General features: G+C 50.0%; 1 protein-coding gene across 1 annotated transcript in view; it reads right to left on the bottom strand.

Moving 5' to 3' along the window:
- Positions 1-18,467, bottom strand: part of DENND1A (DENN domain containing 1A) — a 581,826-nt gene that overhangs the window by 25,472 nt on the left and 537,887 nt on the right. Inside the window, exon 20 of the mRNA XM_042780373.1 lies at positions 780-836. Within this exon, the coding sequence (XP_042636307.1) occupies positions 780-836 (57 nt within the window). The remainder of the gene's footprint in view (positions 1-779; positions 837-18,467) is intronic.

Raw genomic sequence — 18,467 nt, 5'->3', positions numbered from 1 at the left:
ATGGCTGCCTTGAACAATAGACGGGAAACTCTTCCCTTGGTGAACAGCCGTCATCTCAAGGGTCCTGGACCGTTTCCCATTTTATAGGCACCTGCTAAAGTTATTATGCCTCAGCACGGCCAAAAGTCTGAGCTTAAATGGAAAACAACTTCACCAATGCTTAGCATAGGACCCACACTCAGTATTTTTCCATAGCATTTCTTTTTAAAAACCATGATTTATCCTATTTGTCCTGCTTCTCTACCCTTACTTTGCACTTTACCTGGAAAGCGGGTCTCCACCTGCAGCCTGGACGAGGAGGAGTACCTGTCTTCATCTGAGCTGGCCTGATATTCTCTGGGCGTAGCCCTTGCCCTCAGGAAGGTATATCAAACGCATTTCCAAACCAAGATCTGGTGGGAACGAGACCCCTGCTGCCAGACTTCTGCTTCCTTTGTGAGGAAGAGGCGTTCAGAGCAAGGCTTTAAAGCTCATTGGCTAGAAATATGGATCAACGTAAGACATTTGCTCAAATGATGCACACACGGCAAACCACACGGTGGCCACCTGGCTACCTACAGCTCTGACCTGCAAGTTGCCAAACTTGCTCAGGAAAAGGAGAGAGAGGCCCAGGAAATGCAAGTTCAGGCTCATGCCACGCAGAGAGGGAAGCCGGGAAAGCCAATTCCCATTTTCCTTTTCCAAGGCAGGAGAATTCAAACTCCCAAAGGTTTAGTCAGGCTGGGGGGAGTGGCTCAGGCAGTGTTAGGTGGGGAGGGGCAGAACCACCGGCTACTCACGGGCCTTGAACGCTGTATCTTGGGAGGCGGCGGTCGGGTGGGAAGGAGTCTTTGTGGCTGCATTAAAGCAGAAACTTTAGACATCAGTACACACTGAGATGGGTTGATGCATTTCCACACACAGCCTGGGAAAAAGCGTTCAGTCACCCAAGCCGGAGCCAGAGGCCCTCCTTGATGCTTCTCCCACTCCCACAGTAGAGGGATTACCAGCCCCGCAAATTGCATTTTCTGGGTCAATGCCCTCTTCCAGTTCTCTAGTTCTAGTTCTGGCTTTGCCTCTGGCCTGGATTACTGCCACAGCCCCTGACAGGGCTCCCGGATCTGGTCTCCTTCCCCAGTCCATTCTCCACACAGGCCAAGGGGACTCTCTCTAAAATGTGACCTGACCACGCCACATCCCCACTTCAAGATCTCTGACACCCCCCTCTGGTCCTTGGGTGACAGTTCAAGGTCCTAGGCTGGCATTCCCTATGCTCCAGGACCTGGGTCCAACGTGGTCTACACAGACCCTTCCCCACCTTCCCCCATGCCCACCCCAGGCAGACCCTTAAATGGCACTGGACACTCATGCCTTCGCAAGCAATGACCTTCCCCATCCTGATCTGCCTGGTCAATGTGTACCTGTCCTTCAACAGTGTGCAGGGAGAACCACCTCCAGGAAGCTCCCTCTGCCTCCCGCCCAGATCAGAGGCTGCCTCCAGTGCCTCCACTCCCTGCCATATGGGACTTCTCATACAGCACCCACCCCATGGCCCCATTCCTCACTATCCTTTAAATCTTCAGTCTCTTGAGGCATTCAGCACTGTGCCTTCAGGACCTGGCGTGGGACTTGCAAAACCAAACTGCTCAATAAATGATGAATAAGTGAGATCTGCACAGAATGCCTCGTTTTTGAAACCAGAATTTGAAACCAAGACTCACAGAGCACAGACCCGCAAACCCTTCATCTTGAAAGCCAAGCTTCACCCTTTCAAACAGCCTGCCCATCTAGATGCCTGGAGCACATGTGGGAGATGGGTAGGTATAGGAAGGAAGGTAAAATCCACAATAGACAAACACCCACAGCAAACCCTGGGAGGCTTCCAACTGGCTCCTCACCATTCCACTGCTCAGTTCATAGAGGTCCATCACTGTCCCACCCAATCCAGACCTGTGTGTCCACTGCAGGGGCTAGTGGCCGTGTGTGGCGAGGGTGAACTACAAAGATGTGCTGTAAGTGGAAAATACACACTGGCTCTCAGAGACTTAGTATGAAAAAAAGAATGTAAGACAGCTCATTGATAAGTTTTTATATCCATTAATGTTCAAATGAATATTGGGGTAAATAAAATGTATTAAAATTAAATTCACCTGTTTCTTTTTACTTTTTTATTACAGCTACTAAAACACTGAGCATTACATTTGTGGCTATTTCTCTTGGGCGATGTCGATTTAAACTTCACTTGGGAAGAGTAATACTTTGGATATCAAATCTGCCTTAGAATTCATGTTCTACACCCAATTCTTGGAGGGTAGAGCTGTAGTTGTCCCTGGATCCCTGGTGCCCAGGACAGGGCCTCTCAGAATGGCCTAAGGAGACTTGGTGGAAAATTGGGGTCCTCTGTGGCACACTGAGGAGCCCTGATAGTGCAGTGGTTAAAGCGCTCGGCTGCTGGTTGGGAGTTTGAGCCCACCAGGCACTCTGCAGAAGAAAGATGTGGTGGTCTGCTTCTATAAAGATTTATAGCCTTGGAAACCCTATGGGGGCAGTTCTATTCTGTTCTATGGGATTGTTACCAGTCAGAATCGACTTGATGGCAGTTGAGTGGGTGCCACATTGAGCAGTGGGGATGGAAATACACTACAGCCTCCATCTCCTAGGCCATCAGCTGGGAGTGTGGACCGGCCACATGTGTGGTGACCTTTCTTTGGTCGAAGCTACCTGGGGTTGAAGACAGGGGCACTCCCTAGAGAGATGGGCACTGTCACCCAGAGAGCCATGCTTTTTCATCTTTGTAGCTTATAGGACATGTGTAGGATAAAGGGGAATGGAGCCAGCTCACATTGTTCATTGAGAAGAAGTAACAGGACAGGGAGGAGGCGGAACCTACTCCTCATGACTGCACAGGCTGCTCCCTCCAAAGGCCCGAGTCAGGTCCAGACACCCCACTCTTGCATATACCACCCCCGACCACTTCTCTGCTTCTCTTCTGGGTGCCTCTCTTCTCCCACCCCATTGCCCTGCTCCAAGTCAGGCCTCGTCACCTTTGACTTAGTTTTTTAGACCTTCTGGTTGGGGCAGTCTTGTGGCAGGGTGCTCAAGAGGCAGGCTCTGGGGTCAGACGGTCTTGGATTGGACCTCAGCTCCACGCTTACTACGTATGTTACCATAGGCCTGGTATTTAACCATTGACAGCCTTACTTTCCTCATACACAAAGTGCAGGTAGTAACCCTCCCTGCTGAGAGGCTGGTGGGAAGATCTGATGAGACGAAGCCTGTCAAGTTCTTAGAGATTAGCAATGACTGAGTCCTGGTGACGCACCAATGGCTAAGCACTCGGCTGCTAACCGAAAGGTTGCTGGTTGGAACTCACCAGCAGCTCCGTGGGAGAAAGACCCGGCAAGCTGCTCCGGTAAAGATTACAGCCTAGGCCCTACGGGCCAGCTCTGCTCTGTTACACTGTGTTGCTATGAGTTAAAAATCTACTCAACGGCACCGACCACCACCACTAGCAGGTTTCCCTGCTTTCAACCCACCTGCCCTTCTCAATCCATCTTCTACACCTGTTCCATAGTGGATTTTAAAAATACTGGCCCAATCGTGCCCTGGCCGCTCAAATCATCTCAAGGCCAGCATCTTCTGAGAAACACCATCTTGGGAGATAAATTTTTAAGGGGGGAAAAAAGGGGGCTTCCATGGCCACTAAGTCTGGAAAATGCTGTCTGCTGTCTGTCTTGCTCCCTTTGGAGACTCAAAATGCCTGTTAGCATGGTAAAGACCGCCAAGTCTTAAAATGAAAAACAAACAAAGAAACACCAAAAGCAACTGTACAAACACCTATTAACTTTACTTAAAAAAAACCTGACTTCCCAAATTTATTTGGACACAGACCCTCTTTCCTGTAACAACAACAACAAAAAAAACAAACACACACCAAATTCACTGCTGTTGAGTCAGATCTGGCTCATAGCAACCCCTCCTTGGGTTTCTGAGGCAGTATCACTACAGAAATAGATTGCCCAATCTTCCTTCTGAGGAGTGGCTGGTGGGTTTGAACCGCCAGCCTTCTGGTTAGCAGTCAAATGCTTTAGGCACTATGCCACTATAATACCCATTAATATTCCCTGGAAAATGCTGCCTGGTGTGAAATAAGCTAGACATAAAAAGTCACACATTGTATGATTCCATTTATATGAAATATCCAGAACAGGTAAATCCACAGACACAGCTCCAGGGCTAGGGAGCAGGGAGAATGGGGAGTCACTGCTTAATGGGGATGAGGTTAAATTCTGGAGTGATGAAAATGTCTCAGAACTACACAGAGGTAGTGGCTGCACAACACTGAACGTACTAAATACCACTCCATTGCACACTTGGAAAGTGGTTATTTTGCTATGTAAACTTCATCTCAATTATAGAAAAAAAAAAATGCTGCTGGAAGCATTCCAGGTTCTGGGCCCTGGCCACTCCGCAGCCTGGTCCCTGGCACATGCCCTGCCTTCTGCAATCTGCCAGCTCATCCCTGAGCAGTGTGGGTCAGTGCTCTGCCATTGTGTATCCACAGCGTTACCAAGGGTCCCTTCTTCTCAGCATTTAGCCCAAAGGGCTGCAATTATCAATTTACTTGTCCATTTCTCTTTTGGTCCTAGGGTCCAGTATAGGATTTGGTACCTAACAGGTACTTTGCAAATGAGTTTTGGCCTAAATTTCCTGGCACCTAGTAGAAACTCAAGAAACATCAGTTTTCCAGATTCTGTAATTAACTTATTTTCCTTTGATCAGGTAGTGCTGGTTCTTTCTCAACTGAATGTATAACTGGTGGGAAGAAAGCAGCCCCTTAACCACAGCCAATCTAGAAGCTCAGCAGAGTAAACCTGGGGACTTAAAGACACCGAAAGGGGTAATGTGGTCTACCATGCCCCCGCACAACCAGAGACACAAACAAAACTTGGCACAAACAGCTAACGACAGAGAGTCAATTTGTCCTGCCTAACTGGGGGGCGGGGTGTGGGGTGGGAGCTGGCAGTGTTTCCCTGAAGACTGCCAGTACCACGGGAGCCAGTCACCAGAGGAGATGGACAGGGAGAGGGGCGTAGCCTGGACAGGGGCTGGACCCGTGAGTTATGAGCATATTCTGATACTGGAATACACGATGGCCACCAGGAGGAGAAAGGTGAATTCCCAATGGGTGTACATTAAAGACTCCCCCTGAAATGGGTGGGAGGAAAGGGGACAGTTTGCACTGATTATCAGGATGCCATGCCAAGGAGCATAGGGTCCCTGGGGACCAAACCTGGTGACAAGCAGGCATCTGGATGATTACCACAGATCTGAGGGTGATCTGTGTGGGGAGCAGGCTTCGGTTTTGGGTAGAACATTCGGCCTGTGGAGAGCCCTCCTGGTTGCAGGAGCGATGGGGTGCCCGCCTTGCTTGCCAGCCAAGTGACTGTGCTAAGCCAGTGGCTTCCCCAGGCCTCGGTGTCTTTATCTGTGAATATGATGACGAGGGCCCCGCTGCAGGATGCTGGGTGTATTACAGCCCTTCACGCAGGGCCAGGCTCCCAGTGGACACAGTGCTGTGAAGATGCTTCTGCTTGGGGGTGTGTGTGGGGGAGGCTACTAGGCCCCAGTAGTCGCAGTTTTTCAAGTATGTTGGGGTAGATGACAGTTGGGACAGAGAGCTCAATCCTCTGGGGAGAATTAGAACAGGTCATGTGAGTAAGTGGTGGTGACTGGGGTGTGGACAGGGGAGGGAGACGAGGGAAGCCTGGGAAGGCTCAAGGCAGAAAAGCATCATTTTTCAGAATGGGGTCCGGTACTTGGGAAGCCGAACCTGAACTCCCGGAATGTGGATGAGCAACTACAGGGCCATTTCCTGTGAGCCAGAGCTGCTCTTCCTCACGTGACAGCGAGCTCCCTAAGGGTGGGGGCCTCATCTGCATCTTAGCCCACGGCCTGGCACCCAGGCTTGTTCATCTCAGACCATGGCCTCAGGTGGCAGGACGCATAGCATTCCATGGAGAAGGAAACAGAGTGGGGAGAGGTAGCTGGGAGCAGCTCTCAGGCTCTAGACTGTGAATCCAATGCTCTTCCTACCGCTGGAAGAGGGAACGGTACTAGCAGGAGAGCCTTAAAGCAGAGGAAGCAGAGAACTGAGAGGTCTGGGCATCTGTGCATAGAAGGCACATTACATGAGATCCCCAATGCCCTGGCGAGATGGAAATACAACTATGCTGACTGCTGATTCTTAAAACCAACAAACGCATTACCGTCCAGGCAGATGCCACTCATAGCGACCCCTCCTTGGGGGAGTAGATTGCCCCACCTTCCTTCCAAGGAGTGGCTGGTGGGACTGAACAGCCAGTCTTCCAGTTAGCAGTCAAATGCCCTAGGCACTGTGCCACCAGAACTCCCGCTGCTTCTTAAATGAGGTCAAAAAGGCTGGGCTTCTGGCAATTTTTGCTAAGAAGAGTTCAATTCAACAATTCATCTGGCACTTCCTGAGCCAGGCCACGGCAGGAGGGGTCAGGGTGGAGCTGGAGTTGTGACAGGGCCAACAAGGCAGCAGAGTGCCTGCGTTCCTGAAGGGCATGCATAGTGGGCGTGGGGAGCAGATCCATCCTCGAGGAGTGGAAGGGCTCCTCTCATGTATGTTTATTGAGTATTTATGCTAGGCCATGGCCCAGGGGTTTAGAGGTAACACATAGTCTTTGTCCTTAAGGAGTGTGTAGTCTGGTGGGTTTGGACCTACATCATGGAGAAAAATCTTTCTTGGAGTGCAATGCATATCTGTGAGCCAAAACCCCAAGAAACACACTTTGGGTTAGAAAGGCATAGGTTCATGTCTTCGCTTTGTCATTTTCTATCTGGGTTCAATCTTGGCTGTGCCATGTGGGCAAGACATTTAGCTTCTCTAAGTCTCAGTTAACTCTTCTGTGAAATGCAAAGCACCCCTGAGTCATGAGCACAGGTTTGAGGATCTAATCAGAGAGTGCGAACTTGGAGGACATTATGCTGAGTGAAATAAGTCAATCACAGAAGGACAAATATTGTATGAGTCCATTATTATGAAAAGTCAAGGAAACATTTACACAGGGAAGGAAATTATCTTGTTGGTTACCAAGGTTGGGAGGAGAGGGGAGGGGAGGGCAAGGAGGGGAAATAGACAAGAGACAGGTTTGATATGTGTGAAGGGATTTAAAAAAAGAAAGATTATCCATTAGTTGACAGTTTTTGAAGGTAGGTTATAGGCACATGGAGATACATTGTAATAGTCTTTGTTTCTGTTTAAAATATTTTATAACAATAATAATAAGGCAGAGTGCAATTAAAGCTGTCGAGGGTCTGGTCCAGGATCCCGATGATGAAATGGGACTATATAATTCTCTGTCCCATCAGGCTTACAGGCCTTCCCAGAAAAAGTCTGTGGATGTAGGGACTTTAGTTTGCTGAGGGAGGTTCTATTGGAGACTGGATTTTAATAATAATCTCTCTGGTGGCACAGTGGGTAAGGCATTTAGCTGCTAACCAGAAGGTTAGCGGTTCAAACTTACCTGTTGCTTTTTGAGAGGAAGATGAAGCAATCTACCTTTGTAAAGATTTACAGCCTTGGAAACCCTATAGGAGTCACTGTGAGTTGGATTTGACTAGATGACAGTGGTTTTTTGATCTCTTCTATATGATGCATTTTCCTTTCAAAGCCTTTTTACACCTCTTCTCTCCTTTGCACCTCACATCCCTGGTGAAGGCAATTTAAGGAAAAATTATTTTCCTGTTATAGAGACAGAGAGCAGGTGGCACAGAGAGGTTAAGGGACCAGCATGAGGCCATACAGTTAGTAACCAAAACGGGGAAAAAAAAGCGCAACCACTGGCTAACTAAAACAAGCAGGTATTCTTAGTACACTGTGCTATCCTTGCCAACTAAAATTTCCAAAGTCATCGAAAGTCCTTTCTGACATGTTTTTTTAATCCTTGTCCCTTCTGAAGTTGGGGGCTCTTACTAACTAGAGAGGTATGTATCTTAGAGGGGGAAACGGGCCAGCAAGAGAGACTGATACTGCCCCTTCTTATTTGAGCATCTCTTTCCAGTGTTTTTCAAAGAGGCATGACAATCGTTTGTTCATTCATTCAACAAACAGTGGGGTCTACTCTATGTCAGGCACAGGGGTAAAACAGTGAACAGGATATGGTCCCTACTCCCATTCTGATGGACAGGATTACAGTGCAGGAGGGATGGGGGTTTGCCTAGATCTGTGGAAGTACAAAGGAAGGGCTCTTCTCTAGTAGGGGTGGCTGGGAATTCAAGTCCAGCTTCCTAAAGAAGACCTGAGTTCAGACATGAGAAGCCAGCAATATTCTAGGCAGAGGGCACAACTTGGGTGAAGTCACAGAGGTGTGAGTAGACATGGTACGTGGTTCTGGAGAAACACAGTTGTCCATCAAGATTAGAGCGAGGATGAATGTGAGGATGGGGCCAGGAGAGGGGTTAGGAGGTCAGATAACATAGGGCCTTGAATGTCAGGCTAAGAAATTTGCACTTTATCAAGAAAGCAGTGGAAGGGATTTAGTCAGAGAAGGACGTAATCAGACACATATGAGAGACCTTGGTGTCCTTGGTATAGAAGATGGACGGGAGGAAGGTGGGTGGTCCTCTAAGGACAGACATTCCTCTCCAGTGACTGTCCACTCCCCTCCTGCCTAGGCCTCCACATTGTCAACTCACCACCCCGGCCATGTGACTGTTGGGAGACCTGAACACGGAGAGGGTAAACCCGAAATTGTGATTGACAAGGAAGTCCCAGAGAAGAGAGGAACTCTGGCCTCTGCTGGTCTCTGCTTGGCCCTTGGAGTAAAATGTCAGCTGTGTGGGCCAGGTGAGTATGCTCATTGGGTATGAAACCCACATTTCTGAGTACAGCATCTGATTTGCAGTTAATTTGTTGATGTGGCAAAACACATTGTTTCCAAAAGGTCAGGAGGGGAAGCCGTGTTGGAATATCAACTTAATTACCTGGGCGGCATGGCTGAACGGGTGCCTCGGGTGGGGCTGTGGGTAGAAAATGCTCAACTGCCAGGCACTGACTCGGGGGCAGAGCAGTGCATGGTGGTGGTGGTGGGGCTCCACTCCTGCGAGGGGCACCAGCCTGCCTGCACCGTTGGCAGAGTCAAAGCACCCGCTGCCCACCTGCGTTTCCGGCACTGAACCAGCTGCTGGCACGCTTGCTGGCTCAGGGACTCCTTATGCAGGAAAGAAGGGTTATTACCCCGTTTTACAGATTAAAGGAGGCAAGGATTGCCCAGGGTCATATAGATCAAGTACAAGACAGGCCTTTAGAAGAGCTCATTGCAAATTAATTATGGGCTGGGGCCCTGTGATGTGTGTGTTGGTGTAGGGCAATGAAGGGGCACCAAAGAAGGTATGGACACACACACCACTTTTGGACCGTCCTTTCAACAACCACGTGAGGTCAGACTCCACACCTGTTTCACCTCTTGGAAAGTGGGCTTACGGGGACAGGTAAGGCCATATAGAACATGAAATGTCAAAGTCGGTGGGGAGACAGGGCTAGACCTCAAGCAGGGGACAAATGGTTCAAAGAAGGAGGCAGAAGATGCCTAAGGACACAGGGCCCAACCATCCTTGATGAAGGCTGCCAGCCACATATGCAAAGCTGGGGGTGGGGGGTGGCTGGGTCAACTGCCCAGGGAGGCAGCCAGCCTCTGCAGCGCTCCTTCCCATGGTAGGTCCAGGAAGGTGGGGTGTGCCTGACGGCAGCGAGGCATGAGAGCTGGCCGCCAAGGCTAGTCCCAAAGGAGGTAGCAGATTCTTTGTGTCTGAATTGTGTTCTAAACTATTCATTCCCCTCCAGACTCTAACCTGGCCCAGAGGCCCTGGGGTCCCCTAAGGAAGCTGGGGATTTCTCAGTCTGTCCCAGGGATGTGCCCTGACCAGATACACTGCCAGGAAGAGAGAGATAGAGAAAATTCACAATTAAACTCAATCACTGTTTAACGAGAAAAGAGTTCACCTGGTTAATTTTCCTGGCTAGTAGCCACATCAATGCTCTGACCTTATGCATGAAACCAGCCCAGTTGGGAGGGGAAGACAAAGCTTTCTGTAGCTTTACAAAGGGCCTCTGGGCTGAGAGCAAGGCTCCTCTACTCTTCAGGACTGGAAATCTGCTATTATGCAAGGTATGGAAATAAAAGAGGGCTTCTTTTGATATGCCTCCAAAAAGGAGTGCATTGAAGTGATATTTTTGTAGAGTGTCTCCTTTGAAATGCCCAACCAGCCCTCTCAGGCACAGCTCTTGTCTGTCCCTCGACTCCTGTCATTATTTCCAATCCTCTTCGTCCAGCCTCGACTAGAGCAGATCCTGCTTGTTGGGGAGGATCAAATGCTTGCTTCCGCTTCAGGTTTTCAGCGAGGACAGCAGGAGAAGCCCAGGCCCTGGTGATGCAAAGTGCTCACTCTTTGCCAACAGCACCGGGGCTGGGCGTCCAGGGGGGAATCCCGGGAGCCCAGGTAATAAGCTGTGATTATGGGGGGATGCTTCCTGCATGAGGCTGCCTGGGATGGACTACCACAGCATGGCTGAAGATGGCACTCCATGTGGTAGCACACCCACTCAGAGCAACAAGGAGGGGCTTCTTCATGGAAAAGGAAGTGGGTAGAAGGGGCCTTCACTTTGGAGCACACACAGTGGGTCAACCAAACCTACCAACTCTGGAAGAGAGGCACTATTATTATGATCCCCATTCTACAGACAAGGGAAACTGAAGCCACCTGCCCTAATTCATACAAGTTCATAAGGGGCCGGGAGCTCATCTCTGCTTGTCGAAGTCCAAAGTCAGGTTCAACATGCCTCACCACTTGCCATCCTGATGCACCATGAAGGCAGCGTTCAGGGTTGGAGATGGGCCTCTAAGGAAGGCGCTGCACCTGCTGTTGGTTCTGTACGCAATCGTCTTGGGAGAGGGCGTGCCAAGCTCAGGAGCATCAGACACTCGCCGAGTCACCTTGCGAGGCCATTCTCTCAGGCTGGGCCTGGCCACTTCTTTGCTGTGAGGGCTGCACTGAACTACGTCTCCGACTGGTCCTGAAGAGCAGTCCATTCTTCCCCGATGTTGACAGCAGTAGTATTTTGTAGTGGTGCTGGTTAATTTGTAGTGGCATTTGTGGTTTGAAGCCTTGTCAAGATCCCTGATTACTTCCCGTGCAAGGAGCTCGGCTGACGGGGAAGTTCACATGCTGAACAAAAGCAGCCAGGCAGCTGTGAGGGAAGGCTGTGAGAGGGGGCCGGGTGACCCCAGTCGCTTGGGGGACAGAGGCAGTGGGAGGGGGAAAGAAGGAGGGTCACAGTGGGGTGGGGGAGGGGAGTCTTTTGTTTTTACTCAGGAGCAGCTGCAAGGTCTGAATAGGTGGCATCCCATTGGTGGCCAGGGGTCCAGCACCAGATGCGCCGGTGGTGGTAGCTGGGCAGGGCAGGAGATTTCCTGACAGGTGCCATTCTCTGCCCAACAGTGAAACAGGAGGTGGGTGCTTCATTGCTACCTACACCAGGACAGCCATCTAGGATGCCATCAAAGGTACCTGGGTGACATTCCCAGGAGCTGTGTAGTGAGTGGGGCTAGAGGGAGGCTTCAGATGTTCGGAGAGACTATCCCCTCTGAGGGGTGCTTTGGTGGCACCATGGTTAAGTACTTGCCTGTGAACCAAAAGGTCAGCTGTTCGAACCCACCAGCAGTTCTGTGGGAGAAAGATAACAGCAGTCTGCTTCCGTAAAGTCTGCTTCCAGCCTTGGAAACCCTATGAGGCAGGTCCACTCTGTCCTCCAGGGTCACTATGAGTCAAAATTGACTCGATGGCAATGGGTTTGGTTTTTGGTTTATCCTCTCTAACGCCACCAGAGACCACTGTTTTTTGACACTTGATAGGTCCCAGGCCTTGTGCTAGGAGCTTTACATGTAAGGTCTTGAATGATGTCAACAACCCTGCAAAGAAGGTGGAGTCCCCATTTTGCAGATGAAGAAACTGTGGCTGCATGGCTCAGTGCCTCACTCAGGCCAGCTGGCAGGCAGCAGAGTCAGGATCGAAGTCTCAGCGTGTATAATCTTGAAGAAGGTACATCTTTCATCAGATGCAGCATTCAGAGAGCAGAAGAAAGATGCTGGAACATACTCTCCTGACATTGAGGGTGCTCCTCTCTCCCGGGGAGGGGAGGGGCTCTCCCCCGCATCCTCTAAGCTGTCTGTCCTGCGAAGGCTGTTCTGGCCACAAGCACAGGTTCAGCTCTGCAGCCGCAAGCCTTTCACTGGGTCTGTGATCCTTGCTCGGTGAGGGTCGGCTCAGTGAGTTTCAGGGCCATGGCCAGCTCACCAGCTCAGCAAAACCAGGCTAATTTATCATCTCTAGAAAGATGTCCACTCCAAACAGTAAGCCACTAGGAAGTGGAAATAGAAACCTTCCCATTTTGCAGTTGTACAGATAGGAACTCACGGTGTCTTCGGGAAGGGAAGCTGGTGGCCCCTCCCAGGCCAGGCAATTTTGACAGCCTCCAAAATGCTCTCCTTGGCCCCAGGGTCCACAAGGTCCAGCTGCGGCCCAGAGGAGCGCTCTAACCCATGGGCCTGATCATGTCTCTGTAGACATTGCTTGGCAGGCTATGCCAGCCCCAGCCCCTGCCCTACCAGCCTCACAGCCCCAGCCATCTTTCACCCTGTTCTCAAGCAGCCTTTTTCTCCAGCCCTTCACAGATCCTGCTTGCCCTCTCATGGGCCACCACCCTTCACACAATGCGTACTCTCTGTGCCTCCCTCCTTCCCACCTGATGGAGTCCTGCTTGCCCCTCAAGATTGCTCCCCTCCCTGAGAAGCTTCTCAGCTTCCTTGCTCAACACAGTCAGTCATTCCTTGCCCTGTCCATCCCCTAACGGAGCTCTTGGACACTGATCCATAACCACTCAGGGTCCCATGTCTGTCTAGATGGTGAACTCCTTGAGGACGGTGCTATGTCAGTCATGGCTCCTGGTGCCAGGCCTGGCAAGGGGTTGTTGTTATGTGCCGGGGTTAGTGCAAAGCAAACGCTAGTCCTTGAGAGCATCAAATTATCAGCAAGGCCATTGCTAAGCATCTGAATGATACCAAACTAGTCATTGTTACTGTCATGTGAATTGCCCTGTCCGCAAGGCTGGCAACATCTCTGGTGTGCTTCTGATCAGGAAAGACTCTCAACCTAGAGCTATCTTGGCCTCAACAGGTTGAGCCCCAGGGCTATCCCCAAAAGCAAGAGACTTTTTGAGTGGAATGCAAAAGTGTGAAGTGATAGGATGCTTAGATGTGAAATCTCCCAAAATTTCCCAAGTGTATCTGTTAAAGAAAGTCAGTCAGATTTACAGAAGGTTTTTTTTTTTTTTCCTCCTTCTCCCTCCTCGGAACAAATGGATGGAAAGCATGGTTTTAAAATTTCTGGACCCTGGAATACATTTCTATGTGTGTCAAAGTCTACCATCCACCACCTCAGCAGAGTTTAAAATCCTAGCTAATAGGTTAACAACTGTTTTTCTTCAGCTTCAAATGAAGAATATCAGAAGGCTGGGGGAATATGCAGCTCTCCAATTTGTACGGACTGCACACAGCTCCCTGCAATGTGTGTTTGACAGGACTGACATTTTGTACCGCTGTGAGATGGGAAAACGTGTGACATTTTTATTCATGGTGGCGTACGCCCTTGTAATGATCAGCTCTGGTCGATGTGCTTACCGCAGCAGCCCCTGAGCCCTCGGAGAACAAACAGGAACCCAAGGTGCCAGCAGTTCGACTGCCTTATTAAACACCGCCAGGATCCTAACGAAGACCAACTGCTGGAAAATCTCACTGTCAAATCCTCAAGGACATTGTCAGCGCACAGCTAACTGCATATATTTTTCATTTAAAATACTGAAATCCAACCTTGTGCCATTACAGCCGAGGTGGGGGTGTGCCCACTCCAGCGGCTCTTCTGTCAGCTGCTTCTCCGGAGCTCCAGATGCTAGAGCCAGATGCCCGGTGGGGTTCGAAGCTCAAAAAGGGACAGCCAAGTCAGGGCACCGGCTTTCCGAAAGCCCAACCCCACCTTCGGGGTGAATGGCTGAAAGTGACAGGGTTCTTGTACGAGTCACTTGGAAAGTCAACCCACTGGCTCCCCTTGCAAGCAAAAGCAAATCTGCATAATTAGAAAATCATTTTCCCTGCAGCCAACCATCTTTCTGAAGGTGCAACCCATTGCATCCTGCAACTTGGTACTAATCAGCCTTCTGCTTGGTGGCAGACCTTAAGACATCTGCAGCAACACACGGCTGCCGTAGGTTTCACACCTTGGCAGAAAAGCTGTGTGTCAGGGTGCCCACCTGCAATCGCACCACTTGCCTCAACTGAAAGGCCTCAAGGTCAGTGTGCAGGAGGACCCCCTCCCTCCAGCGGTCATTTTGAATGCCGATGCACACTGATGGATGGAAGCCAATCACTTGGCAGACCCTTGGAGCTGTTCACAGTTGTTAAACTAGATGATTTGGTGATGTACACACTAATGTATTGATACATTTGTTTTGTAAATAGCGATTATTCATGCAGTGCCTCAATTTCCATACTCCAGCCCTGATGCACCAAGACACCTTCTGCTAGTTATTTATGGGGTCCTGGGTGTAACAAGCCTAACAAGGTGCCTATGTGTGGTTCCTGCAGGTTTGCAACACACTGTAAGTGGTTGGCTAAACAACTGGATGTTCTCCATCTATCATGGGCAGAGGCTTGCATTTTAAGGGGCTGCCCATAAAGTTGGTTTAGCATAATACTGTACATCATCCTTGGCGGAAATGACCTGGGATGCTGAGAGCTGGCAACCTAGAGAGCAAGAGCCGTAATAGTCCTTGGAATGGGGCGGGGGGAGGGGAGTAAGCTATGGGTACCCTGGGTGGTTGCAGAACCCAGGAGAGTATAAAAAGGTGATGACTAGATAGGGGGTCAAAGCAGGCCTGCGGTGAGTGGTGGGGGATGGTGGTGTAAGCTGTGCCCTATTTCCTTCAAGCAGGACCCCCCCACCCCAGTGAGCAGAGGCTTCACTCTGGTCTGCAACACACTCCAAAAGACATGTTCTTCTCCATGGGCTGCATCTCAAACCTCCTTCGAGCACATCAGCAAGGTGAAGACAAAGGCAGCCAGCCTTGTGGAATTGTAAGATGAATGTCAGTAGCTGCCCTACAGCACAGACCACAGAGGACATCCAGCTACCCACCAGCTTCTGTCTGGTCACCTAAATCTTTCTCTCACTTTCATCCTCAAAACCAGTGCCCTAGGTCAGGCTCCCACCAGCTCTTGCCTGAACAACTTCCTTGTCTGCCCACAATGCCCTGGAGCAACTGCTCCCCACTGCTGATCTAGTCTTACCCTGTCCCTGAATGCTCCCTCACTGGTTCCTAGTCTCCCAGAGGATCAATTCAAGTTCCCCCAAGGCGTGACCACTGCCCACCTCTGTGGTTTAGCTCATGGCCCTCACCAGTTGCCTCTGGCCCCTGTGCTAGATCGCTCTTCCCTGAAGAGGCAGACTCTCCTATCCTTTGCCTATGACATTCTCTTCACTTGGAATGCCCATCCCTCTGGTTCCACTTGATATGGATCTTTCAAGATCCAGCTGAAATGCCACCTCCTCTGTGAAGCCTGTCTTGGTTCCTCCCCTACCCCATTCTCAAGCCCCCTCTTCAGCTAGTACATGCATGCCCATTAGTATTTCTCTTTCTATATGGTTACAGTCTTTCCTAGATAGCAAGTGCCATGAAGACAAGAAGCACATGCCATTCTTTTGTGACCCTGGGGCCTTCACAGGGCATGGCACCTGACATTCATTACATGTTGACTAAATGAAAGACAGAATGAATGAGAGAATAAAAGAACAATGTGTAGTCCTGTTTGGCAAACAAACCTCAAATGCTCAGGACTTTTAATCACAATGATGGGGAGGAAGCAGGGGGAGAAGAAACCTTGAAGCTGGTCATTGTGGGTTGGGAAATGGAAAAGCTGGCTGTGAAAAAAGAAAACTCCCATTGGATGGAGCTGGCCTCCTTCCCTCTCTCTCGCCCTGTTTCTAGAGAGAGAACAAAGCCCTGGATGTCACATCTGGAGATTCACCGTCATCCACTGACTACTTCTTGCTAACCAGGCCTCTCAAGGCACTATCTTGCCAATGCTTATCTTCCTGTCCATGCTTATTGGTAAACATCCACTCTCAACCCCTCCAAAAAGTGCAAGTGAGGATCCAGCTTGAGACTGGGCATCCCAAGCAAGACTAGGAGGTGGCTGTCACCATGGAATGACAAGGCTGATGGATGGCAGCATCCCAGAAATTCAGTTCAAACTGCTTCCAAGCAACGGTAATCCTCCAGCACACTTTACATTTTCAGTGGGATATAATCAATGATCCCTCGGGAGAAGCCCCTTTGACAGATTCTCTTTTTATACTTTTATTACATTTTTTAATTCTTTGCTGTATAAATGAAATTCTGTAACTATATTCTAGAAGGCATGGAATTAAGCAGAGTGACAATAAAACAAACCAGGCAAAAACAATAACCTACATTAGGGGAAAGGTCAGGTAAAGTGTGGAGAAGACTGGCACACAGCCTCCGCTGCAAGGAACCACCAGGCCGTCCCAGGGTCAAGCCAGCAGGGCAGTATGGTGGAAAAAGCAGGGGCTTTAAATGTGAATTCCATCTTACTGGGCAGAGAGGATTAGGGCCTTGAGCTGCAAAACAGAGTAATAGCAGTCCCTTAGGAGCCCTGGTGTCACAGTGGTTAAGTGCTGAGCTGCTAACTGAAAGGTCTGTTGTTCAAACCTACCAGCCACTCTGCAGGACAGAAACGTGTACTCTGCTTCTATCAAGATGACAGCCTTGAAAACCCTCTGAGGCAGTTCTACTCTGTCCGATAAGGTCGCTGTGAGTCAGAAATGACTGGAGAACAGTGGGTTAGGGGTCCCTACTGCATTAAGTCTGGGGAAGATAAGGTGAGAAAATGCAAGTACCCAGCTGTGCACAATGCCAGGCCCATAGCAGACGTTCAGAAATACAGCATCATTGTTACCATCCCTGTGTCAAGGCATCAAGGATCTGTTTGACTGATTCCTGGGAGAAAGCAAAGTCCCAAGGCCAGGCAGCAACCAGGAAATCTCAGCCAGAAGGGAGGGAGAAGCACAGTAAAATGACCTTGACCTCTGCAGCTATCTGAGCCATAACACTGGATTTTAAACATGTCCCAAACCACTGGCAGCCACAACCACATGCCTCAGGATCAGGCAGAACTGATGATGAGTGCTTGACAGAGGGCTGGCTTAGAGTGAGGGGTGAGCCTGGGCTCTGACATCTGATAGGCCTGGTTTTTAATTTTGGCTCTGCCACTTACTGTTCAACTTAGCATGACCTAGGCCACCTAGATTGTTTAAACTTTTTGAGCATCAGGTCTCTGGAGATAACACTGACCACGTACATCCTATAGGGTTGTTGAGAGGATTGAGAGAGATGATGTTTGTGGAGGGGACTGGCTTAGACACAGTAAATCCACATCACAATGAAAATATCCCCAATCCATCTGATCTCTCCTTACCCTGACATCTCTTCATTCGTCCCTACCATCCCTTCTCCTGGGCATGGCCAGGGTGATAATTTACCCAATCCCCTGGCAGTGCCTGGCTCTGATGGGGTTAGGGATTGACAGGGATAACTCAGCAGGCAGCTCCTGGCACAGCGCTCCTGTGGCCCGAAGGTGGGGACTCCCCACATAGCCACAGACACTGAGCTGACTCACCCAGAGGATCCTGGGGCTTGTGGGATATAGTTTATTTTCAGTATTTTACCTTTTATTTCCCCTTCCCTACTGTGGTAAACTCCCCACCTTCAGCACTGAGAATTCTAATCTAAGAAAATGTCTCCTCTGGTTTCACTGAATCAGATTTCCTGCTCTTGTCCTGCTGGGCTCAATCTCTCCCTAGCAGGGAGCTGGATTCTGCATAGCTCTAGCACAGACCTTAAAATAAATGCTATTTTCAGGATCTGGTCAGTCCCCTGGCAGCACGGCCCTGCTGTCATGCTGCCGAACGTGAAGAGACCTGGGGGACTTGGGGGGCCTGTCACTCATGACATGGCACCCCATGTGGGGATTTTAAATGGACATTGTTGCTGTGGCATAGCAGCCACCCCCTTGTTTTGGTTTCTCCTGTTCTACTGAACTCGCTGGCTGTTCAAGGGCACAGAAGTGAGCAGAACTGCCCTCACTCCTTCCCGCGACTCAGTGTGTGTGTTCACTCACTTGCCACTTAGCCATTGCCCAACCCTCACTGGGCAACTTGTTTGTGCCAGGCCCTGGGAGGGGACCAAGGAGGCAGAGATGAAGACCATAGGGCTGGGGACAGCATGTAAGTGCACCCTCACCAAGCAGGTACAGGGAGGGTGCCGGCCCAGG

Source organism: Orycteropus afer, unplaced genomic scaffold (assembly GCF_000298275.1).
Source record: "Orycteropus afer afer isolate SDZICR_OR568_19922 unplaced genomic scaffold, OryAfe1.0 scaffold00037, whole genome shotgun sequence".
NCBI classification, from domain to species: Eukaryota; Metazoa; Chordata; class Mammalia; order Tubulidentata; family Orycteropodidae; genus Orycteropus; species Orycteropus afer.
This window is presented reverse-complemented; position numbering and strand designations above follow the sequence as displayed.